We start from the raw sequence: 26,010 nt of genomic DNA, 5'->3' as shown, positions 1-26,010 counted from the left end.
TAACCAGACTGGAGACAGGGAGTGTTTACCTCTTTCTACCTTATTACTTAAGAACATCAAAGCTTGGCTCTGCACATAGGGGCTTCCCTGTGTTTGCTCCCTAAACACTCGCCCCGTCTTGCTATCTGCCTCACCTTGTCTATTTCTCGGTAATAGCTGGGAACTCCCTGCCGAGGGTAAAACAATTTGCCACGTCCGCACTTGTGTTTAAGCGCAAGCCCCATACATTGTCCCCAAAGGCCTTCTGATGTACTTTTCAGGAGGTGGACCTCAGCACGGAGACAAAACGGGCCGTCAGTTAAGAAAAGAGATCAAAGGGAGAGAGCCCTGTAGCCCGGGGTTACGCAAGTATGTCTGTTCCATTCTGCAAGAGATTCGTCCCGCAGTAAACGGTGGGGAGAGGAGAACAAAAGGACTTGCTGGGAGTCAGCGGTGGTGGAGGGAGAAAGAAGGGTGATGATGGGGGAGGGAGGGGAGCCTCCACTCTTTGACCCCAGTCAGCAACCTGAGTCACACCACAGTCCTGATAGTAAGACCGAGCAGATAAGTCACTTTACCGTGGCCAAACAGGAAGACGATAGGGACTAGACTGTGCCTGTACAATGTGTGTACAGGCACAAACTTAGAAAAGGAAACCCAGAGTGTGTGCGTGCTACTTTCCGACAAGCCAATCATATTACCCCAAATATAGAAATGAAAAATCTGTCCATAAAAGTTGCACTTCATATCTCTGAAATGCAATTGTTTCTCAAGAAAACCTGTTTTAACTCCATTTTTTAGGTGATCCAGCTAGAAGGGTTGTAATTTTATCTCAACTTCTGAAGATCATTTAACACTCAATTTAAAAAATGAAATGACCAAAACTGGATTCATATGGACTAGAATTGCGGGTGGTTGTTTGCATCACATGTGTACTGAATGGTGGAGGAAGTAACGTCCAACGCACCGTCATGGCACTGTACTTTGCTGCCATGCCTGCTGCTCAGTGTCAGTGTAGCACTCAGGTTAGCGAAAAGCTCACCAAGCATCCACCTGTAGCCTCTGATCCTTCATTCTCCTTAAGAGAAAGTTATTACCGCCACTTCCTGCTGTGATGAGCTTCCTCCGGGGAGAATGACGAGGTCAGAGCCCAGATGCCAAATATCAACGCTGTAATCTATGTTTACATACCAATACGTCCCGCAGCTGACTGAAATTAAGTAGAAGTGGCAATACCACTGAGTATTTTTTTAAATATTTATGAAATATCAATACTTTTATATTTGTTTGTTAGCCTGAAAGCAGTAGTTTTTATATGTACATTTTCCATCTGACAATTGAATTATACTTCAGAAGATTATTTTACAATTTCTCTTGCTAAATCTAAAAAAAATGCATCATCATCATTTTTCAGAACTCCTGATAAGTTGACATTTTTAAGTGAGTTTGTCTCATGTTTTAATATAGAATCTGAATCTACTAACTGCCACGAACATTGGAGCATTTCCGCCTGAAATACGTAAATGTAATACTAAAAGTAGAACGTTTTCCAAAATGGAAATGCTAAAATAAAGAACCTGTACTTCATGATTTATTTAACAATATTTCTGTAAATGTAATTTGTCCATTCCCACCTGTATCACATGCGATAGGTAGCATAAATGTGCCTGATGAAGCTAATGTGTCACACCCTCACATAATATAAATCAGACAGCTAACACTCTCACCTGTTTGATACACAGCAGACGGTCATTGGTCTGCTGTATGTGTCTGTCCATCGACGGAATCGAGTTCATGTTGATTGTCCCTCTTCGGCCTCTACCTGCCAGCCATTAAACTGGAGCGTTCTGCAACAGAAACACACACACACACACACACGTGTTAAAGCTTGCCTCCCCTCTACGAAGCTGCCAATCCCCATCGCCACCAGGATATTGCAGTTTAGTGTGTATATGTGTGTGTGTGTGTGTGTGTGTGTGTGTGTGTGTGTGTGTGTGTGTGTGTGGCACTGTGAACTGAGCAGGGAGATATTGATTTGGCAGGTGACAAGCAACTCAGAGAGCCCAAAGGATGACATTCCTCTCAGCTCCTGTGACACCCTCAACAAGCCCTGGCAGTTGCCCCCAAAACGCTGCAAGACACCTTCGGAGAGGACGGACTGGACGGCTTAGAGAGGATGTCTGACCATGTTTAAAGCACCTCAGGGGCCAAAATGAACAGAGGTTGAGGGACACACACACACACATTCTGCAGAGCCCGGCCTCAGAAAACTGCATGAAACCCTTCCATCCCGGCTTGTGAGAACATTAACTTAGCATGTGGTTCTCTGTTTACATTACTTAGCCATTATGTAATCTTTGGTTAACAATTATCTGTACCCTGGGCCCAGACATGCTCTACATTTCATTCCTCTCTCCCCCTCCCACTGCTCTCCAGCTACATAAGAGTTCCTCTAACAAAACCCCTTACAGCGCACAATTGATTTTGGAGCAGCAGCTTATGGAAAACCTCTTTCTCTCACTCTTTTTTTTTCCAGAGGAATAATTTTTCACGGAAGGCAAACAACGGAGCTCTGATCTGACATGCTGCATGACATTATCACAAGTTAAAAAGTATTACAAGCTACATTAAAGGTTATTGGTTTGGCCCGCGGGGGTCCGATTTAATGTTGCGTTCGACATCAAATAAATATCACATTCAGGGTGTCGGCTGTAACTCATAGTGACCTGCAGCTTCAAGTGGAGGGGTGGCTGAATTAACAAGCACGTATTTGGGTGGTGGTGGAGAGTGAATCCCTCCATCTTTACCTCCATCTTCTCTTCCCCCCCCTTCAGACCTCCTTTATCTCATCTTGTCTTAATCTTTCCTTCTTGCTACTGCAGGGCCATCTCTTCCTGTGGTGCATCATCTCTCACTCAAACACTCGCCCCCATCACTCAGACCCCCCCCCCCCCCACGCCATCTTTCTCCATTACCATCACACACTGAGAAATTTCACTGCACAAAGTACCGGTGAGATGAGAGCGAGAGCGAGAGCGAGAGAGAGAGGAGGCAGCATGCTGCACCATACTGATAATGCTCACTTAGGGGTCTCTAGCTGGATTTAACGGTAGGGCCAGTAATCTACTCCACTAGACAGCTAAAGAGCTTTTATGCTACCTATTGGAGCTGCTCATGCCTGTACATGAGAGGAAAGAAGGGCACACGAGTGACTTCCTCTCCATAAATTAGAAAGCTCATAAAAAAAAGAGAAAAACGCTGGAGGAGTTTTTTCCATTCCGACTGTCTTTGCAGAAAGAAAGTATTTGCTTGTTGTCGTTGTTGTCATTTGAGACTTGAGGGAGGTCTTAGTTGGACACCTTTGTGACTTGGCAGGAGTTTGGGGGGTAAAGGCATCTGCAAACAGGAGTCAACGAGCCTGATTCAATATATTCTTTTTTCCAATAACAAATATCCTGATTTCAACACGGATTCATATTTTTAAGGTATTAATCAAATTAATACCGTAACATGAATTAACACCACCGCTACTAGCAGACGTAATTCAATTGTTTTTTAAATGAAAACACTGTGGCGTCGTCCTAAGCTTCTACATGGTCATGCAGCGACTTTCTTCACACATCCCTCAAGTGTTTGCTGCTATAACACAGTCCACTCTCTCCGTGCCAGCTGATAGTGAGCTGTTCCTTGGCAAAGGGGCGGCCCCGGACCATCGTGCCCCATAGCCACCAGCAGGTGTCTCCCTGGCCCTTCAAAGGCCTGTCTAGTGGCACAAAGAAGGTGGAGCGGTGTTGCTTTAAGCCTTTACAAGCTCTACAAATCCTCAGCTGCTGCTTCCTAACAGGGCCCACTCAGCCCGGCACTGCCTGTCTGACCTTGTGGTTATTGATGAGCGAGTCGACCTGCTCTCCCCGTCTCTCTACCCTCCTGCCCTTCCCTTCGCTCTCTCTCCCTCTTTTTCTCTTCTCCATGTCATCCCTCTTAGCGCCAACAGTGAGTTAAAATGAGGGGAAAGAAAGAGGTGCGCTGCCATTCACCACCCCTGTTTCTTTCTGTTAAACACATGCTGTAATGACACTCCCGACCTCCACGCACTGTGAAATAAACCTGGGTCCATATATTTACATGTATCGTCTTCCCAAGATCATTTTAAAAAGTATGAGGTGGCACTGTTGGGGAGTAATTTAATTTTCTTGTTGTAATTAAACACTATTCCTTTGTTATATATTTAATGACTAACAAGAGGCAAATTAAAGATTAAATCTGCGATGCTGTGGAGATATGACAACAGATGCAATTATGAGGCTTCACTCTACTTCTAGCCTTTTTTTTCTAAATTTACAGATGTTATCATTCATTATGTTCTCTGCGCTATTTACCTAATGTGAACCTATTTGTCGTGATTCAGCTAGTTAGCCCAGAAATCCTGCCGCACTGCTTTTAAGGGGAGAGAGAAGAAATCGGTGGCGACGCATGCGTTACTTGAGCTTGATTTACCAAATTGCACGGCAGGCGTTACACAACAAGTAGAGAGCTGCGGATTCCTGCACAACAAAAGAGACTTGGGGGGGGATTGGAGGTGGGATGGAGTGTGGGAGGGGAGGAGGGAGACCTGCTTTCCTTCCCTTTTCAAGGGGGAGCTAAAATATATGTATTGAGTGGGAGCTGTAATAAAACGAAACGGGTGAGGAGATGCAGGCTGGGAACAAATATGAAAGGCAGTGGAGGATGGCGGCAAGGTGATGGAGCACCACCGGAGGATTGGATGAAATTATCTCTTTATAATCAGGGGGCTTCTGCATGGCTGCCTCCTCCATTGCCCAGTGACAGATGAGACCTACCTCTTCAAATGGGCTTTTCACAGTGCTATCAGCCCACCTCTAGGGTAAAACAATGTTTTTCTTCCCCCCGCACCACCACTTTAAAAGCTTTGTTTCCACACGGCACCCCGCAGAGGACAGGATTGTCTGCCGTCAGGCACGGCCCATGTTTGTCACATTACGTGATCGTATTACATAAGTATACCTTGAAAAGGGCGTGCAGATTTAATTTGATGACAAAACTGTGGCACGGCAGGGCCTGGGAGATGGTGACGCTAAATAATGTTGAATGAAGACACCAAAGCAGAACATTATCTGCGGTAAGTAAGAGGGATTGCTTTTTTGAACTGTCACAATCTAAACATAATTTCAGACACCCAAAACCCAACCCGGCATCTTCAAACAGAGTTTCTAGCCTGTTAATGAAACGTAGACGAGTTGTGCGCCTCTGCTCCGCGGGATGAAAACAGTCAGAGGGGGAGAAGTGTAGGCAATGATTAGCTTTATCCCACCATCACAGCAGAACAAATGGATCACGAACCCTTGCTGCTTTACACAGTCTCTCAGCTGAGCTGTCAAGGCAAAGGGAAGTGGTAAACAGATTTAATTTATTCATATAAATGGCTTGTGAACTACAACAGTCAGGCTACTCTGGGGCCCGGCACAGTGCTGCTAAAAGGATATTTCCAGTTTATTCCAACTTTGGTCTGATTGGTGCACCTTTTGGCCATTGGTTATGATAACATTGCTCATCAAAGTAACTGCTGAGATCTGGGAACATGGTGATACAGCAAAGTCCCCCAGGACAAGAAATGAGAGAGGTTGTAAACAAACCAACTATTTAGCCAAAATATCTAAAACACGTTATTTGGAGGTTAATGTTAAAAATAAAAAAAATCAACTGACTACATTCCCACATCTCAACTGGGTGAACACAAGTGTTATTACTGATGGGAATGGTGGCAAAAAATATTGAAATGCCAGACATAAGATGTCCTCTTGTCCACTGAAAATTCCACCCCCAGTGTACGGGACATCACACTTGTGAAGTTGCATATTGAAACAGGATTGGCTTCCGAACTGAGGTCACAAAATCAACTTGTACGTACACAGAGAAACTTCCTCTTTCTCTATTCTATCGTCAAACTCTGCACATCCCTCTGCACGCCAAATATCCAAGTGAAGTAACAATAAGCTGAACACGGTTTTGAGAGGAGGGTTTATTAAACGAACCGTATGCTTCAAGGGAGACGCCGGTGTGTTTGAATAAAGACATTTCCCGCCTTATGAGAGACTCGACCGAGAAGTATTGTACAAAGGCAGAGAGTTTGAGGGTGGCTGCTGGCGTAGAAAGACAGCCAGCCGTACTGGCCACCATCCCGACCAAACACACACACACACACACACACACACACACACACAGATCTTCTCACCTTCCCTTGAGTGCTGGACCGGCATCATGATACCATAACAACACCCTCAGTCCCTCCTAATGTGCTTTACAACAACACTACAGGCAGGGTGCTACACCTCCGCAGAGCTGTGTGAAACACCCCCCTCAACCAACACACACACACACACACACACACACACACACACACACACACACACACACACACACACAAAAACACATGCACCTCACTAATCGAAAGCTCAAAGTACTGCTGACACTATTAAAACGGAACAAGGTGGCCTAAGCAGAGAAATCAGCATCACTCTCGCACCTCATGGGGACGCGTTGAGACGTGCTGCTCAAGGTGATCGCGTCCCTGCATGTCATCTATTGTAGGTGAATTAGGCAATAAAGGGCTAATCTGCGCCATCATTGACTAGGGCTCCACTGTTTGCAGCACTTGCTTAAGGGCGATAAAGATGAGGGAGGAGGAGGAGGAAGCATCTCTTTACCCTCGTGATATTAATGAGCTTTGATTCCGAGATATGTCTTGTTTTCTTCAGACTGTCGGCCGAGGCCGGCGTGAAAGCACCCCTTTAATTATCTCAACATTGTAGGGACGCCGTTTCTCTTGCTCCAAGGGAGGGGTGTTTAGTTTGGAGAGGGCAGATCTAGGACTCCAGGTGTCTGCCTGCTTCTCTGCCTGGTAAGTGGCCAGGCAGGCAGCGAAGGACAAAGCTGTGTTTGTTTGACGGAGGAAAAAGCAGAGAGGATGGAAATGTGTACGAATCGGCACCGCTTCCATTGTTGCTTTACAGAATGTGCCATAATCCTCGGCAGGCTCCATCCAGAGCTGGCACGGAGGATAATATGAGCTGCCTCCTGCCTGTCCCACCTCCCTGCTCTACCTCCCCTCCCATCAGCCCTTCTCCATCACCTCCTCCTCCCTTCCCCCATTTCTCTGCTGCACACACAGCCACTCAAGTGCACACAAGCACACACACACTCTCTCTCTCTCTCTCTCTCTCTCTCTCACACCTCCCCACATGGCTCCTTAACAGGCTTGGGAATGGATTTCTTTTATTTAATGTGGTTTGGTCTGCAGCTCCAGCGGCACCCGTGAGCAAGGGTGGGCTCGCAGTTGTGCCACTCACACACACACACACACACACACACACACACACACACACACACACACACACACCCACACACACACCCACACACACACACACACACACACACACACACACACACACACACACACACACACACACACACACACACACACACACACTCAATCCAAGGAGCCCTGCTGCGTTTGTCGCTGTTCACTGATCTCTCCTTCTTCCCCTCTGTCTTTCTCCATCTCCCATTCTCCCTCTAACTCCCTAAACACACACACTCTCTCTCCCTCTCTCTCTGTCTCTCTCTCTCTCTCTCTCTCTCTCTCAGACCCACATTCACTCCCTCCCTTTCCTGCCCTCTCACTCTTTTTTCATGACAGCTCACATAAGCGAGCCTCCTGGATTCCTGCGGGAGCCCCACGTTCAGTACACAGAGATTGTTCAGCCATCAGGCACATCTGCAGCGTGATTAGAAAAGCAAAGGGAGCATGGTGGTGGAGGGCAGGAGGGTGGGGTGGTTGAAACCCCCACCATTGCTGCTACTACAGACCCCCCCACCCACCCCCACTACCACCCCCAGCAGCAGCAGCAGCAGCAGCAGAAGAAGAAATCAGAGGGTTGGGGGATCATAGAGGGGCCTAAGCAATATCTCTTCTCTAACCAAGTGTAACGTTTCACCAAGTCTCAGAGGCCGATCGCGATTAAAAAAAAAAAGAAGGAAAAAGGACAAAGGCAGATGGGGGGGCCAGTCTCTCTTCACCACCAAGCCCCCACCCAACCTCCAACTCGCCCGGCTACCAGAGCAAGCAAGGGGAGAGAGGATTGTCCCATACATCCCACACGCAAACATGAGGGGCATCACAGTGGTTTCTCCGTCTCCTGTTTGCCCTCTCCGGCCTCCTCCAAACAGCTACTCTTTTAATTTCCTTCCACCCGTACGCTAATAGCAGAGGAGGGGAGCGGGGCGGTCAATTCCCGGGGGCCGCTGGAGGCAGCACAGATGAGCCACATGACACCACTGAGCACAGTGAAGCTAACAGCTAGCTAGCTAGCCTCGTGCTCTCTGGTGCTCCATCAGACTCACAGCTTGCTGCCAAGCTCCCCTCTCTGCTCCGCAATCCTCCAGGAATTTTGGAGGCATGTGATGATGATGATGATGATGATGATGATGATGATGAAACCAGCGAGCCAAAGTGTAAACCTGCACTGACTGTTGCGATTGAGGTGAATTCGCACTCAATATCTCACAAAGAAAGCCGTCACGACAACCCTCGGCCCCCAGAAACACTTTGAGAATTGTGAGCACAGAGGAAAAGTCAAAGAGGCATTTTATTTCCATTTCAGTGAGTGATATTGTTGCCGTGTAGGTGCTAACACTGCTTCAGACAACTTGTGAGTGAATGTTTTTCTTTTACCCCCCCCCCCTTCCTTTCTCTGCTTTCTTTTTTTATTGCCAGTCTCCTGGTTTATTATGCATGCAGCTCATGTGTCCCTCCTGCGAGTGGCTGTTCATTTTCCACATACCATGCTTAATCCGGGCAGCTAAAACTTTGAAATAGCGTGAGCCGCAGACGCAGCCGCTACCCAGGAGGAGCCATTATGAGGTCTGGGAGAGAGAGACTGATAGCGCTAGGGGGAGGAGTGACAGGCGAGCTGCAAGATACATGGGAAGGAATTCAAAGAGGGCTGAGAGCAGAACACAAGGGGTACACGCTTTTGTGGGTTTGCTGCCTCGCACGCGTGTATGGTACGGTGTGCGGGCGGTGGTGATAAGTCAAGGAAGGTTGTGTGTGTTCGCTGGCTACTGTGTGTGTTTGATTGGGTTATTGGTGTGGGCAGGGGGATGCAGGACCTCCTGATCTCCATTGTGCCAGTGACCCTTGGACTTTTGTGACTCTGAGTGAATGGGAGGAGAGAGACGCAGAGAGTGAGAGGGAGGGATTTTAAATAGTGCATGAGCTCAACCTGCCCCGACTCTGAAGGACAGCGGCAACATGAGCTTTCTCTGTTTCACCGAAGACGCCTGTGAAGTCATACCATCAAGCTGCCAGCACTCATAACGACCTCACTAACATCTCTATTTTAAAATTTCACAAGCTGTCCGTATCTTGGCTTACTGTCGTAATCTATCTATTATCACTTTATATTAATCATTTATCCTGTCCCTAAAACAAATACATGAAAGTATAGAACTTTAGAAAGAAACCGTTTAATTCATAAAAAATAAATTACACCTTTGTTAAATTCAAAACACTCAGGGATTTTGCTGCTACAGACTTACTTCTGGTATGACCAGTAGCTTACGGTGGCTAATGTTAGCAAACTTTAGCTCAGTGTAAGTTAGCTGATTTCATGACTCCACTTTAACTGCTACACTATGTTTTAGTACTTACTTAACAATATCTCGTGACTGTCAGTTGTGGCCACTGTGATCAATGTTATTCCATTCTTTCGCTCAACTAATCAATTTTTTGACAGATATATTCCATTAATTTTGATTACATCACACAGAATATCCACTCCTTTCATTAACTTGTGTGCAAACTTTCACAGCCCTGCATCCTCTGATAAAGACCCTCTCCTACAGTCCACAGACCTGCATTGGGATCCTCTAAACTGGCATGGCTCGTAAAGATCTATTTTCTTTTTTATATCAGCATGTTGTTTGATAACCTTGCTGAGCGGACTGATCCTGTGTTAACAGCTTGCTCGTATCTGCAGCCATCGGTCCCTCAAGGGAGAAGCCTCTCATTCCACAAATGTGCTCAATTAAAAAGAGCGGCGTGCTTAGAGAGGGCAGAGAGGGGCCATTCCCTGCGCCTGTTTGATCTGGATTTCCTAATTGGTCAATGACAACACATTACCAGACAGGCGAACGCTTGATCAGCAGAGAGGTGGCTTTTGACTGCAGCGGTGCGGTCTGGCCTATCCACCCCCCCCCCCCCCCCCCCCCCCCCCCCCGCACACACCACCATCCTATAGGTCGCGGCCATGATCAGAGTGTCTGTGTCCGAGTGTGTGTGTGTGTGTGTGTGCGCGTGGGGAGGGGTTAGGCAGAGGTTAGCTGGCACAGGCTGCCGTACATCAGTCACAAATCTTCCTCATGGAGGAACACAAGCATGTGATGAATTCCACGCCAACAGACAGACCTCCACCTCCCCTCCGTGGCCTCCGATCGTGTCCACAACTCGCCACTTGCACCGCTCTAATTTGCCAGAGATTGCGGGCTGCCATGTTTTGATTGCCATTAAATGAATCGGTAATCCTCTCATCTCACGTATGGCTGTGGAGAATGCCAATGTGTCTGGGGAGGAAAAAGGAGATTCTCCAAGGGAGGACACTACGCAGACTCCTCAATCAAACAGAGGAAACTTTTTTATCCAATATATTTGATTATATATTTCACCCCATCCTACTGTGTGGTGCTCTTTGTGAAATCGCTACGGGATAAAAAAATAAATAAACCAAAGGCAAGCCAAGTAGCTTGCAAGTAGTCTCAGTGATGCGGATCACTTGTTTGTAGAACAGTATGTCTCATTTTATATAATCTTACTGCGAGCTAAAAATAACATCAAATGAATATTGAATGCCAGGACAGAGGAGGCGTTATGCAATTCAAGACTTGTGCTGTCAAATGGAGCGATAACAGCCCCGTCCTTTTAAACACACACACATATATAAAATACAAATACATACAAAAACATCACATAATCTCTTTCATAGACGCTAAAGAAAAGAAATAGCTTGTACAAATGCTTTATAATGTAGGGAGTTGTTTATTTATACCATTTTGTGTCATCAAAGAGTGCTTTAAGCTTATTAGAACACTCAATCTGACATATCACTCCTTCAATAAAGTGATGGTAAGCTAGAGAGGTAGAGAGGTGGCATTACTATACTAGTATATATACAGTATGTATATGATGAAATATATTACAGCAAAAAGCAGAGTAGCAGCAAATCCTCACATCTATAGAGCTGAAACCAGAATAGGTTTACAATTTTTACTTTGAAAAAATGAGCGAATAATACATTTTCAATCGTATTCATCTACGTATAAGCACTCGTACTCCTTACTACTGAAGAGAGGACTTTTCTACCTGTATATCAATGCCTTGTATAATATTCCTATATTGTATGTTGTTTAGCTACAACCCATCTAGCTGTTGGCAAAGAGCAGAGCCCCACATTATCCATCAGGGAAGTTGAGGTAGCTTGACAGGTGAACATAAACAATGCTGCCTGCGGTAGCACACCCGCACACACCCACACCCACACACACACACACACACACACACACAGCTAAAGACAAACATAAACATACAGAGAGAGAGGGAAGGTGTGAGAGGCAGCGAGACACTGGGGGAGAGAAAGAGAGAGACGCGCCGGATCAGAGAGAGGGGCAGGAAATGAATGCTGCAAGAAGCGGGAAAAAGCGGGGAAATTTCGTATCCTCCTGTTTCAGCCCCCGAAAACTGCTGAACCATCAGCAATTACAGGCTGGCTGGGTCATGAATCTCCCTCTGCAGTGCTCTGCTCTGCTCCCTCTCTCTCTGCAGAGGTGTGCGGCCTTATTCACCTGGGCGGCAACAAACACACACACACACACACACACACACACACAAAAAAAAAACAATGTGGAAGCTGCTGCGTGATCAGGCGACTATTATCAACCCTCTGTGCAAATCAAAATTGACACTTTGCATCTCCTTTTCCATGACTGCAAAGTGTACGCTGTCAGGAGGCGAGCTGATATGCAAAGCGGTTGTTTTTACAAGACGTGCAGGTGAGAGCGATCCATGAGCAGCAGACCGGACAGGCTGTCACAGTGATACAGTACAAGCAGCCACGGGACAAAGGCGAGGCGGGCGCATGCACATACACATACGTCAGGACACAAGTAGAAAGTGCTGAGCATACAATTAGCTAATCCGGTAGAAAGCACAGATAGGCAGTCACTTAATTAAAATGATTAATTAAGGGCAATAAAAAAAAAAAAAAAGAAAGAAAAAAAAAAAAAAAAAAAAAAAAAAAAACTTCGTTCAAAACTGCCGTCTATAATTACAAGTGACTCCCTCCTCTCTGTGGCAGAGGCCTTCAGCATGCGTGTACGTTTTGCATGTGAATGTGTTTGTGTGTGCGCACGTGATCGTGTATCTTGATGAGAGGGGGGGGGGGGGGGAGAAGTCAGTTTCTGTGGCTCATTCAGCGTTAGGATCCTCGACTAATGAGATTAGTCAATAATGGATTGAAAGCAAGCAGCCTCCCCTCCCCGACACAATGGCCAGACAGGCTGCCCTGTCAGCGACACATCCTCCACTGGTCGATACGCTCACACACACACTTAGAAACACATCTAAACAACAGGGGCCACCTTTTTAACATACAAATTGTGTTATAATATCGAGCGGCGCTTATTTGAGACGGTGCTACGTGCCTTGCAGGCCGCAGACAGTTCCCTGGGATTTAAATTGAAATTGGGAGTATATCTAGTCTTGATCTACAGAAGGAAAAAAAAAGATGGGTATTGTAGATGTCACGCCGGGCCTTTTGAAAGCCTTAGATCTCTTTCATCACATGAATGAACGCTTGGTAGCGAACACCAAGAGAAAGAGAGTGTCTGAGCCCAGGAAGGACAAACAAGTCTTGAGAGTTGAGAACTCTTCTCTTCTCAGATAAACAAAGGCATGAAACGGGCTTTAAGGCCTGCTACTGCACAAACAGAGCTCTTTTGAAATGTGTGAACAACCTGTTCATGAGGGTAAAATAACCTTGCGCAAACAAGACACAGCAAGCCGCCGCTGATGTGCAGAACCTTAATGCATTTACAATAGTGAGTCTTACATAAAGAGGAGCTTTAGAGCGCCAGCAAACACCAGCACTCAATCGCCTGCTTGTTTTCGTGTTGATCAGAAGTCTGCTGTTGCTACTATTCAAACTTGCTCTGAGTGGCACCTTGCACTCTGTACGTGTGAGAGTGTTTTTCTTGCCCTGGGTAGCGTCTGTCAGGGTGCATACTGGCTGTCCTCCGATGGGTAGTGCTCGTTGGGGCTACACACAGCCTGAGCGGAAGAGCTGCAAATTCGCAGTAAATGACAGAACTATTTTTAGTCAACAACATGTATTGTTGAGTGCCAGCTCTCCATTAATGAAAATACAGTAAGAGTAAGTGAGACTACTGCATTAGAGTGATGCATTAATATTACAGCAATTTGCATATCATTTCAAATTCTTTTGACAGACTACCATTGTTATGGAAAGCGTGATAACGGATTTCATTAAAATGTGTCATTTGCTAGGTTGAAATAAATGTATATAAATGCAGGGAGCAGTAGTAAGTGTTAACCAAACCCACACCCTTGTCTGTAAGTGTCTATGTCAGATCCCATTTAACCCGGTAACATCCAGATTGGCTTGTATGGCACTGAGGTGTGTTGGTGTTCCTGTCAGGCAGCCTCCCTGGCTGGGGTCAGCATCGCGCTGCCAAAGGTCAACCCCCTGGTAATTTGTTTTACCACTGCCCCATCACCGTCCAAACACAAGGCGTCGTATCAGGTAAACCAATTATTATCCGACATGAATCGGAGGGCAGAGAGGTCCCACATGACCACTTCCTCTATTATTAGCGGTGCGTCTCTTTCCCTCCGTGAAAAGGCACCTTGTCCCCGAGTCCCAGCGTGTCTTTTCTGCCGCTTATCAGCTGCCAAAGTGACTCATTTACCTGCAATGTGCAATTCTGTGTGGGATTTTAAAGGTAATTTAACCTACATTCAGACAAGAAAATGAATTAAGCGCTGCCGTTTCTCTCTCTCATTTTGCCTCCCTCTTCCCGCCTCAAAGGCACAAACAGCAGTCAAAACGGCGAGCTTTCTCTCCCGCTTAGTATTCAGCTGTAATTCTCCAGGGTGGACACCATGCCGTGTAGACAATCTGCATTTTGATTGGTGTACACTGGAAGTTTCAGCACGGCTCCTATAATAAGCGGATGCATTGGAAAAACAACACAGAATGGCCATTTAAGAAATGGATTTCTAAGAATATTTAGTAGACTGTGCTGTGGAATTGCAAATAACTTGTGTGAGATTTATCTTGTTTCATTAACCAGAGCCAGCGCTGGCTGACACGAGGATATGATGGGAAACTGATCGTTTACTGCGCTGCAACCGTGTTGGCCAACATGGAAATGCCAGCGATATATAACCCTCTCAGAGAGCCATTTGTACAATCTCACCATTAGGAGCCACTTTGTTCCTGTAGCCCCTCTGGCCTCAAACCAGGCTTCAGCCTCCGATGGCTGTAACCATGGCAACTGCCTTCATTCAACACTTGCAAATAATGAAGACAATGTGTTTTCCATTTAGATGAGCCTTTTTTTTTTTTTTAGTGCAAGAAGATATGGAGAGTCCACCCTGACTGTTTCATTAAGGGGGCTTAACAACATGATTCCTTTAGCTGGATGCACCGTGCGATCTGAATCACTGGATTAAATTGGTCTGGTGGGACACGAGTCGATACCAGTGTTCAAGATTCAATATTATGTTCAACGACTAAACTTGATAAAGTTGTTTTTCTTCCTGGCCTGGGTGGATTTGAGTGTTGTAGGGAGAAACATCAAGAAAAATGGAGAGGTGCCTCAGGCAAAGAATTTAGTATCCTGATCACACAGGAGCAAAACAAAAAGTACAAGGAAGGTAAATGAAAAGTAGAAGTGTGGGCTTTCAACAGCCTGTTGATTATATTTGACTTATAGCTGTTTTAGCTGCAGTGGACTGTTATCATTCCTATCAGTAATTAGAACACTTCCCAAGTTAATTGCTGATATCTGCAGTTGCTACTGTACATAGTGTAGTTGTGCAGACTTGATACTGACATTTTGGGTGTGATCAATTTTGCGTTTACTTCCAAATACAGTGATATGCTTTGCAACCTGTTTTATCATCATACTACTGTTTTTAAAAAAAAAAAATGTTGCCCTGTCAGACATAGTTCCCGGAAATATAATGTTACCACAACCAAAAGTACAATGGTTAAACAGTGAAAATAAGAAAAGAGTTACTTCAACTACTCACTTGTATCGTTAATATCTTAGGGTCAAATCCGAACAGGGTAGTAAAGTGCATGTGTGTGAGCATGTTAAAACACACACACACATACATGGTGGAAAGAATGGAAAGAACTCGAGGGGCAGGAGTCTCCTTTCCACTGTTTATAGGGAAAACTCCCTGGAAGCAGAGCCAGCTTTCCAGGCCAGAATTAATTCAAGAGTTTTACAAATCACTAGACAGGAAACATGGTGTTGTTCTCCACTTCCACCTCTTCTCTTTCGCGACCCAGTAAACATTCTTTTGATTCGCCGTGTTCTTCGCTCACAAGGAAAGCACACAAAGCAGATAGCTACTCTAATTCCTTGATGACAAGAGTTTATCTTGCAGAGTGGAGTGCAGCTTGTTGCCGCGTGTGGGCGTCTGTGTTAACACGAACACATTTAGGACTATTGACTGGAGGAGCCGCTGTCAATAGCATTCCTATGATTTCTATTCTTGCTGTTGCTGAGCTTTGTGAACCTCCAGTCTGAGGGACTCTGTTCTGAGCAGTAACCTTTACAGGAAATATGAAAAAACAAGGGTACCAAGGGTACAATACCACTTCGGAATGGGTTTGTTGCTACAACAAACAATGCGGTGAGCTCCGGCACTCGTGTGCGCAGGGGCCACAGTGCACCATGATTGATATACAAGAGATAAAACCCTGTTTGACTCCTGAATCCGGCTCCAATCACACGCTCTCTGTGACGCACTCGCCGCACGCTATCTTTGCCACACACGGCCCACGCTGCTGATAAGCAGGGCTGAAGCGGTCATATCTACATCTTCTGGAAGAGTTTCTTCTTGGATAAATAAACTACTTCCAAAGGAACATCTATGGTTACAGTGCCGAGGTGCTTGCGGGATTTCAGTAGCCTAGGTGGAGACTGGCAGCAATATGGATTCTGGCAAAAAATACAAGTTTGTTTTTTTTGTCTTGAAAAGATTAGCGAATTCATCAATTAGTCGTTGATAGAAAACATGTTAATAATAGCTTTTCAAATGTGGGTATTTGCTGCTTTTATCTGTTTGATGTCATTGGAAATAAAAAATCTTTGGGTTTCGGACTGTTGATCACACCAAAAAAGCAATTGCAAGACGTCTCCCCGGGCTCTTGAAACTTTTCATGGGTATTTTTCACCATCTATTAACATTTTCTAGATTAAATATGAATCAATTCATGCATCAAAATAGATTGATCGAAATTGAAAATAAGTAGCGCCCCTCGTCCTTTCCTTGAATGCTGCAAAACCCACTTCAGCATGTAGCCATTCATTACATGAAGATTGTAAAGCAGCACAAGGAGTTTTTTTATGAAACGCTTGTATGATTGGTACACTTCAGCTTTATATGCCACAAGTATTGTTAATGAGACAAGCCTTCTTGATAGAGAGGGAGACTGCTGGCATGACCGATGATGCATTACATCTCAATTTGGTGTCTTTTTTACGCCTTTTATCTTTTGAAGTGATTGCAAATAATTATATTGATCAAGCTTTTAGCCATTTGTGGTCCCAAGGCATTAAAGATATCTCTCATGAGATCATCTGTCCTCATGATGGACAGTGGATTGTTTTAAGGGACATGTTTAAGCACAGTCTCTATTTTAGCTGCCTGTAGACGTGTACATAATTTAGTAATGTAGTGGCACATCTTTACGTGGTCATATCCAACACAGAGGGTCCACTATCGCTTCTTATTGGGTCTGAATGTCACTGCACACACACACATATCCACACACACGAAAAGAACAAACACTGTTAAAGCACTTCAGAGTGTGGACACGATGAAGCTAAAGGTTAAAGAAAACACAACAAAATTGAAGACTGCAGGAGAATTTTGATGAATGTTAGACATCCGCCTCACACACACACAAAAAACACACACACTCATACTCCCAAAAGCACCTCCAGAGAGGGACGGAGGCTGCAGCGAGCCTGTAGGAGACCACCAGGTGTGACCGATTCATTATTTACCTACAGAGGCAGGCTAGCAGCGTCTGCACGCTGTGCACAGCCCTTCCTTTGTAGGAGAGATGTGTCGGGATCAGATGAGAGAGGGCACCTTTGTGGATAGACATCTTTGTTCACACCCTGCCTGCCTGCCTGCCTGCCTGCCTGTCTTCCTTTACTGCTCCTCACTCGGAAGGACAAACTGCATCTATGGGGGGTTTTTTTGTCTGAAAAAAGATGATTAGACTTGCCCAGAGCACAGTAAAACAGTACGATACTGAGAGTACTTTCTTTCCAGAAATGAGTAGCTCAAAATTAGTAATTACTATTCACGGTAAGCTGGATTCAGACCACACCACATTTATGTCTTTCCAGATGGTCACAATGCCAGATTAGGAGATTTGACCTGCTGTGACTTGACCGGCAGACGTGTCAGACTATGTTGAACCCCAACCAATCCCTAACTGCGTGACGTGCAAAGGTCTTTGAGGCAGACAAGGACTGGTGGGACCAGCAATGTCAACAAACATGGCAATGTCATGAAACATGGTCTTCTGGTAACCGCAAAGTTGTCTCATTTACATGGCATTTCCTTTAAACTGGCTGTGGCCACCCCATTGCATGAACATGTAACCGAGCTGAGAAACACCCACAGATGTATGGATGACATCTCGGTGAGCTCAGCAAAGGTTGCTGCCTGTGAGGAAGGAGAGATTTACAACAGACGACTGAGGATATGAAATGTCGACGGATGGGAAATAAGCCTTATGTCAATAAGAAAACCACACGAGGGGTTGTGGGGTGGGTCACCTCATATCAGTGATTCCTTATGTAAACTCTGTACCACGACACTTGAGATAAAAGCCCTTAAGTGGGGCTATTTGGATGGCTTAGGTGAGACCACCTTCCTAAGAAATGCTCTATTCCATCTCGCGTAAACTCCATTCTATTCTATTTTCTTTTATCTTCCTTATAACCACAACACTAGTGGAGATAAATGGCTCTTCTATGGACAACTTGGCACAGGTTCACACACACATCAAGGGTCATTACGGCAGCTGACAATAGCATTCATTTAATGAATTTGTGTGAGAGTTCAGCCTCTTCTGGTTCAGACTGTGTGTGTGTGTGTGTGTGTGTGTGAGAGATAAGTTGCAGTGTTTGAAGGAGCCTGGTTTCATTTCTTCTTGTAACACCCTAATGACTTTATTGTTCCATTCTTATCCAGCCTCCTGAAGGTATTACCATATAAACACCTGTGTTATCAAAGCACCGCAAACAATTTCCTGGATAATTTAACAAAGATGCGATTGTTGATTCGGTATGAGGTGTTGTGACTTATAAGAGTGTGTGTGTGTTCATATTCTGAGATATCTATTTTCTCTGTGTGCGCATGTTTGGAGATATCTATTTTCTGTGTGGGTGTTTGTCTCTGAGTGCATTTAGGGATATCCATTTCGTGTTGTGTGTGTGTGTGCAGAGCTTAAACCTGTCTGAACCTGGCTACAGCTGGCCACTTTGCAGCTCCAATTGTAGAGGAAAATATGCCTGAGTTGCCTTAAATGGAGGCTGTTTTGGTGAAGAGGGGACGGACCGAATGTTCTGCATTACCATCATGCTTCATGCAATCTGTATCAAAACCCCGGGTGAGGCGAGCAAAAAGGGAACACTTGCATAACGTAGTAGCCTGATGTTACCCTGCAGAATTGGACCTCTCTACTCCTTTTTTTTTTAACCTCCCACCCCCCTCTCTGGTTCTCCCTTTTTCTGTCTTTGACTCTCTCTCTCTCTCTCTCTCTCTCTTCCTCCCTCTTAGTCACAGGGGTTGGATTGTTCTGCTGAGGCTTGGCAGAGGCCGCGGATGGGAAAAGTGCAGGGGAGGCAGCTAACACTTCCTGCCTCCCTGAATCGGAGAGTTAACCTTCAGCGAGGGCAGAATGGCTTCTCGTTAGCGAAACCACCCCACATGCAGGCGGCCTGTCACCAGCCATGTTCCTTTCCGCTGACCCCTTTTTGTGTTACTCCGTCCTCTCTCGGACTTCATGTCCAACCAAGGCTGCACCTCAGACCCACACAACGGAGGACGTTAATACGCTGTACAGTATGTCTACAGATATAAGTTGTGGTGTTTTAAGAGAAAAGCTTTTTCCCATATTTCCATATTTCATATCCAGAAGCTTAAGATGTGTAGTTGCACATTTAAGAGCTGGTATTCTTCCTCTACTATTGAGTTTGGCAGATTTTAAAAATATTCAGGAGGAAAATAGACCTCGGAGAAGTGGATTGTCGGTCCCATTTTCATCTGTACTGTACAAACTGATCTCAATTACAGTATTCATGAGACGGACACATTTATGAAATATTCTGGTGTACACAAAGTTTGGAATGATAGTTTGATTTTGATGTCTTTAAGTGAGCTGACTTTATCTTAAGATGGACTTGCTCATTACTATTACATATGCTAGAATACATTTAACATTTTAATAATGTTGAATTTGTTAATTTTTTCTTCTGAAAATCTGATCCTTTAGCTTGTGTGATCTAGTGTTCATTATTATTACTTGAGGGTGTACGTGCTGCACTCTGGATCTGGTTCATATCTATTTGTGGTGTCTTGTAAGCCCATGTAAAGAGGGCATATTTATATGAAAGGCTTAATAGATTATCCAATCAAGAAAGAAATGATCCGCAACTTTTTTGATAGACGGTTAATAGTTGAAGCCATTTCTTTTTAGAGCAAATGAATAATCAAAATGATATTGCTGCACCTTCTCAAATGTGAGAATTTGCTGGTTTTCTGAATATTGTCCAGTTTTTAATAATAAAAGCCTCATCATCGTCATCATGAACCAACCCATTCTCATCAGGACCCCTGGCATCACTTAGGTTTAGGCAACAAAACTACTTGGTTTAGTAAAAAATTGTGGTCTGGGTTAAAATAAGTACCTTCGTGACGGAACTTCAGTAAACGTACGACAAAGTTAAGTACTTTATGTAACCTACTTGCGTAACTTAAAATAACTCGACGTTGACTTTTGGTTTCACACGGGACGCAAACGGACATGACACATACGACAGCAGCCAGACACAACCTTAAACAAGCCAGGACACACACACACACACACACACACACACACACACACACACTCCACTGTACATTTACCAACGTGGCAAAGTGACACACCAAACCTCAATGCAACCACTGAAAAAAACAAGCATGACATCACCCACCCACAACTATAAAGGGGTAGATTCACGCTTGTGAATGGGATGCAGATAAGGAGTGAAAAAGTATGTGGGCCAAAGAGATGACAAAGTACAAGGCTGAATTTGCCAAAATGAGTCACTACAGTGAAAGGAAAGGATGGCACACAGTGGAAGTAAATGGTTTCTCCCTTGTTTTCCTCTCATTTTCACTGACAAAAACACAAGCATGAACAAGGCTTGCCTAGGAGAAAATAAAGCATTGATTTTGCACACTGCCCTCTCTACTGCAGAGGACTCCGATCAATAGGCTCGAGTAATACTCTGCACAAGTTTAATGCTTGAGCTGTACAGAGGCAGACAAGTGCTTTGTCTGGAAATTATTCCTTTTTTTATTGCACCAGCACCACCTTTTGAAAGCCGGACAAAAGCAACTAGATCTGTTTAAAGAAACAGCGCCGAGCTTTGGTCTGATGACCGAAGCTCTACGGTTGGTGGAGGGATCGGTGCAGGGCGGGCAGATCACGCCGTGGTCAAGGGTTCATCTAAATCAATGGAGGAAGTTACACGTGTTAGCCACTTTGTTGGGTCATCGGGAGATGAAAGCGAGAGAAAGAGAGGGGAAGGGGGTCAGTCCATCGGGAGAGAGGGTCATATTGCCAACCAGGAGTCGACCAGAGAGATGACCTCCAGCTAAGGTTGTCACCTTTGACACAGAGCGCTACCACGGCTGGAGGAACAGACACTCTCCATAAACTGAATCAAGATAAGCATCGGATTCTTTGAAGTAGTGATTGAAAACTACACAGAGAAGGCTGGGCAGGTGATCCGATGCCTTCTGACATTTTGTGAGAGCAGTCAGGAAATCTGTGAATGACTCTGCTAATGAGGCAACAACTGAGCATGAGGGGAATCTGAAAAACTGAAAAAATCCTCTTTACCCTGCAAGACTTTCATTTCCTGACTGCTAACTTTTCCTTTTAAGGTTCCTCCAAAGTCAGCGAGAAAAACTCCTGCGTCACCTGTAAAACATTAAAAAGCGTTGACCCAGAGATTTGAACACTCATTAAGCGTTTTAAAGTGGAGAATTCTCTGAGATCCCCTCTCTCAGATGTTCCCTCCGTGTCGACCAAATGGTATATCAAGTTCAGGAAATTAGCCAGTTCCTGTTGGGGGAAGAGAGAGAGCCGAGAGAGAGGCCATCATCAGTGCAGCACAGTTTTTACTACAGCTCCTCTCAGGCCTCCATTACATCCTGAAGACAAAATAACACCAGCTCCACGCTGACTTGTTACTCTGAGAAAGCATTTTATTAAAATCCTGGTGAATGAGGAAATATCCAGCTCATTGAAATCCAATAACTATTACCCACTTGTCTTCATGATTGCAGAATATATACACTTTCACAGCACAGTAAAATATCTTGTTCACTCAGACGAGGAGGAGTGGATCGACATCTCAACACCTCACAAACACAGACATTCCTTCAGGTTAGTTTCGTGCGAGTAATATGGCCATTAGGTCTTTTAATATCCTCTAGATAAATTGCTGTGGACCCCTGAGACACGACTGCTGTCCACACATCAGGAACCAATCAAAGGTCCCTCCTGGTCATGGCTCTGCCAGGCTTGAAGCAGGAACATTTCCCCAGGGAAATAGAGAAAGGCCAAATAATCAAAGACACTTCGCCACTTCCTGCCCTTAATCGGTCCAGAGCATCTCAACAGGCCCAGTTCTGTGCCGGGATGAGGTTAAGACGGCTTTCCTCGATTAAACCGAATTAAACGCAGGCAAGATTACGCCGTGGATGACAGTACCAGTTGACCCAACGAGTGGTCGCATGAGTGACAGCACCACCACCGCCGCCGTCACCACCAGACTGGGTTTGGCATGTCACACAACTGTGACCCCTGTCACTCACAAACCAGACACACACACACACACACACACACACACACACACAAGCCAGTGTGGTTGTAGATTGAAACCCTAACCCTGCTGTTTCCATTGCACTCTTCAAACAGACAACTCGCCCTGCAGCATGTGCTGTAAAAAGCTGTCTTATGAGTGGATAAGCAAGAGCAGACACAGACACAAAAACAAGTTAATGTGAGAAAATGTAAGTTGTTTACTGAATTTTTCCACAGAAAATCCTTTCAAAGTCAGAAGTCAGTATGCCGTGGGTAGAAAATTGGCCAACTGGGCTCCTGAGCGGATTGAATCTGCACAGTGTCTTCTTAAACTCTATTGACCGGCAGCCGTCAAGGCAGACCCTGGCATGCTGCAACTGAAATTAGGTTAGGAGAAGTCATTTGTCTTTTGTGTGTGGTGGAAAAAAAAAAAAAGAAAAAAAAACGGAGGCTAAAGAGGCCAGATTGAGCAGGAAGGCTGTAAAGGGGAAGGGGTTCATGCAGACTAACATCTGTGATATTTCTTCACTTCATACTTGTTCTCCCATCCCCCTTGCCTTGGGTGTGCCAAATGCTAAGGTGGGGCTTACAAAAACAGCAAAGAGCGAGGGTCATTTTTGGTTAGCACAAGTGTGGCGCATGGCCATGTGGTCCCTCAACTTTTCAACAGATAACTTCTCTTGGAAAATACGTAAGTTGTGTTGCTGTTATCAGAGTCTGTCAAAAAATGTGTGTTAGACCAAGAGGTCCAAGAATGTCTTCATTATTCACGATGAAGTTAAGCTAAAATGAGACAAAGCTGAACTATTTTAAAAAGTCAGTAGTAGCTATCAATGACTAGCTCACACATTGTCCACTGATCTAAGTGAGTCTATAGTGTGTCTTGTTTCACGGCTACCAAGCTGTGAAAATTACACTTGGATCTTGCAAGCCACCCATATTATTTAATCCATTGTTCAACAGTGAAACACATTATATAACATGTAAATACACTTGACATTTCCAGGTCATGATGTGGAGAATATTCATTTGAAGCTTAGATCCTATTGTGTCAGTACAGGAATAAAAAAATCTAAGATGTCGTGGGAAAGAAAAACCCTGAAATATCAATAAATAAAGATAACTGTTTACTTTAATGTCTGGTGTCTTGACATTGAACCGTCATATTTTACATGCAATATAGCTAATTTAGATTGAAATTAGTCTGTCAGAAAGTATTCTGTTCTGACTTAAATGTAATTTTATTAAATGTCTTTAATATTCATTAATATTTGAATTAGAAAATGCAATGACTATTAATAAATGTGCATATGGCTGGTGTTAACCAGAAAAACTACAACTGCCATAAAATGTCAAGGAGGCGGAGGGCTATCGGTGATAATTGCTCATGGATAACCTGTAATTTTGGCTCCTCGGGGAGCTAACGGGCTAACTAGCGTAGTGTGCTAACAGCTCATCCCCTGGCTGGCAGGGGAAAAGCCTCACTTCACCATCGCATTGGCTCATTATCTCAGCCTCTTCACAGGCACAGCACCACCACAAGCTGCCTCAGCTTCCTTGAACAGATACTTATAGCTTGTTGGGCCCCACTTCACCTGAAATATATTACACACACACACACACACACACACACACACACACACACACACACACACACACACACACACACAGAGGAATAGAGAAACACAAAGCATCTCTGTGTTCTAATCGAATCACTTGCTTGTTTTCTTACAGTGGGCGTAACAAAAAGTGCCGGCTTTGCTAACAGGCAGCTAGCAGCGTGCTCAAGGTGCACTCTAGATGTTTGTGACCTTTTAAATTGAAAACAGCTGTAGACTTTTATAATGTACAGTTGGTTGTTCACCACAGGGCTGTATTTTTCTCACCAACATACTGCCACATTAAGTCTTTAAATCCTATATTGATCATAAACCTTTCAGACATTTTAGGATGTGCTAATGTGTTGATTTGTAAAACACAGAAAATAAGTGACAATTACAATCATTACAATTTCCCTGTGCCAGAGTGTCTTCTATGTTTTGTTTTCTCCAAAAAAAAAGCAGTCAAACACCAAAAAATATATTTAATGAGATAAAGATAAGATAAATTGCAGATCCTCACTTTTCAGAAACTGTTACCAACATTTTTTTTATGGCATTTTTGCTTAATAAAGGATTAACTGTTTATCACATTTGCTGATGAATTTTCTATCTCATTGATTTATCAGCTAACCATTTCAGCACCACCAATTTGCGCCCAACGTCAACCCTCTTCTTCCGGCTAATGTTTGTTTCTGGATCCGGTCCCCTGACGCCCCCCCCCCCTCCTCCTCCGTGCCCAGACAGGGACAGCTCCACCATTCTGCAGAAAAACACTTTGCCGTTGCTGCCACCTTGTTCTCGTGTCAGGAAACATTGTTTGTCTGCTGGCTCAGATGGTGCCTCCTGTCTCCAAGAGGAGACCACCCCTCCTTTCCCTCCCTCTCAGCCCTTGTGGCCCCCCTTCCTCTCCCCTCATGGTTAGACCCACCCCAAAGGGGGGTTGAATTTAATAAAGGCTCCCTCAGCCACATGCTAAAAAGGTATGCAAATGTGCAGGTCCTTCTGTTTTCTTATGTTTCTCCCTCTCCCCCCCCCCCCATCCAACTGACTGCTCTTCTCTCCAAGCCAAAGCAAAACACAGAGGGGGGGGGGGGGGGAGAGGGGGTGTGTGTGTGAGGGAGAATTTGGGTGTTTGTTTTTCGGAGGAATGGATTATTTCGTTAGGACCGCTCTTGGGTATTTGATCTGAAAAGCTATTACGATGATTGCGATTAGAATTAATTACATTATGAGCTACAGGTACTGAGAAAGAGGTACTTGACGTGCTTCCTTGCTGAGAGACAAATTACAAACGCACACCCAATAGCTCCTCGAGAGCAAAAACATGAAATTAATATTGCCACAAAATCGGTAACCTCAGGGCCATTGCTAATAGATAAAATAATAAAAATTAAATACCCTTATATATATGCCCTGTAAAAACCAAAACAATATTGACTTCTCCAGCTGACTCCGCAGCACCTCCTCCTCCCAGATATCAGTGATCCCTATCTAATGCAAAGGGCCCAGCCTTTGCATGGCTACCATGATGACCCGTGTTCATGAGGAGGTGAGGGCTGATCATTTTGTTCCGATGTAGTGAGCCGTGACAGGCAGCAGTGCGGGAAGGAGGACGGGAAGGAGGAGGAGGAGAGGGGGGGGTGAGGGAGGAAGGCCACGGAGGGACCCACCAGAAGCAGCAGAGAGCCAGGCCAGACTGAGGGGACCAGCCTTTCCTGCTGCTTCCTTCCCGTGCTCTTGGCCAGCTGAGCAATCAGGTCACCTCTCTTTCCCGTGTCGCTTCTGGTCAATTGTTCTCCCCTCTCTCTCTCTCTCTCTCTCTCTCTCTCTCTCTCTCTCTCTCTCTCTCTCTCTCTCTCTCTCTCTCTCTCTCTCTCTCTCTCTCTCTCTCTCTCCCTCTCTCTCTCTCTCTCTCTCTCTCTCTCTCTCTCTCTCTCTCTCTC

At 44.9% G+C, this 26,010-nt stretch overlaps 1 protein-coding gene across 4 annotated transcripts in view; it reads right to left on the bottom strand.

Moving 5' to 3' along the window:
* LOC116381453 (zinc finger MIZ domain-containing protein 1) overlaps positions 1-26,010 on the bottom strand; it is a 104,762-nt gene that overhangs the window by 35,672 nt on the left and 43,080 nt on the right. For all 4 annotated transcript variants that reach the window (XM_031843618.1, XM_031843619.1, XM_031843620.1 and 1 more), the window contains exon 3: positions 1,707-1,826. In XM_031843618.1, coding sequence (XP_031699478.1) covers positions 1,707-1,775 — 69 coding nt within the window. In that variant the 5' untranslated portion in view covers positions 1,776-1,826. The remainder of the gene's footprint in view (positions 1-1,706; positions 1,827-26,010) is intronic.

The sequence above is a fragment of the Anarrhichthys ocellatus genome, unplaced genomic scaffold, assembly GCF_004355925.1.
Source record: "Anarrhichthys ocellatus isolate YVR2014 unplaced genomic scaffold, GSC_Weel_1.0 scaffold4, whole genome shotgun sequence".
Taxonomy (NCBI): domain Eukaryota; kingdom Metazoa; phylum Chordata; class Actinopteri; order Perciformes; family Anarhichadidae; genus Anarrhichthys; species Anarrhichthys ocellatus.
Note: the sequence above shows the minus strand (reverse complement) of the source record. Positions and strands in the feature narration are given on the sequence as shown.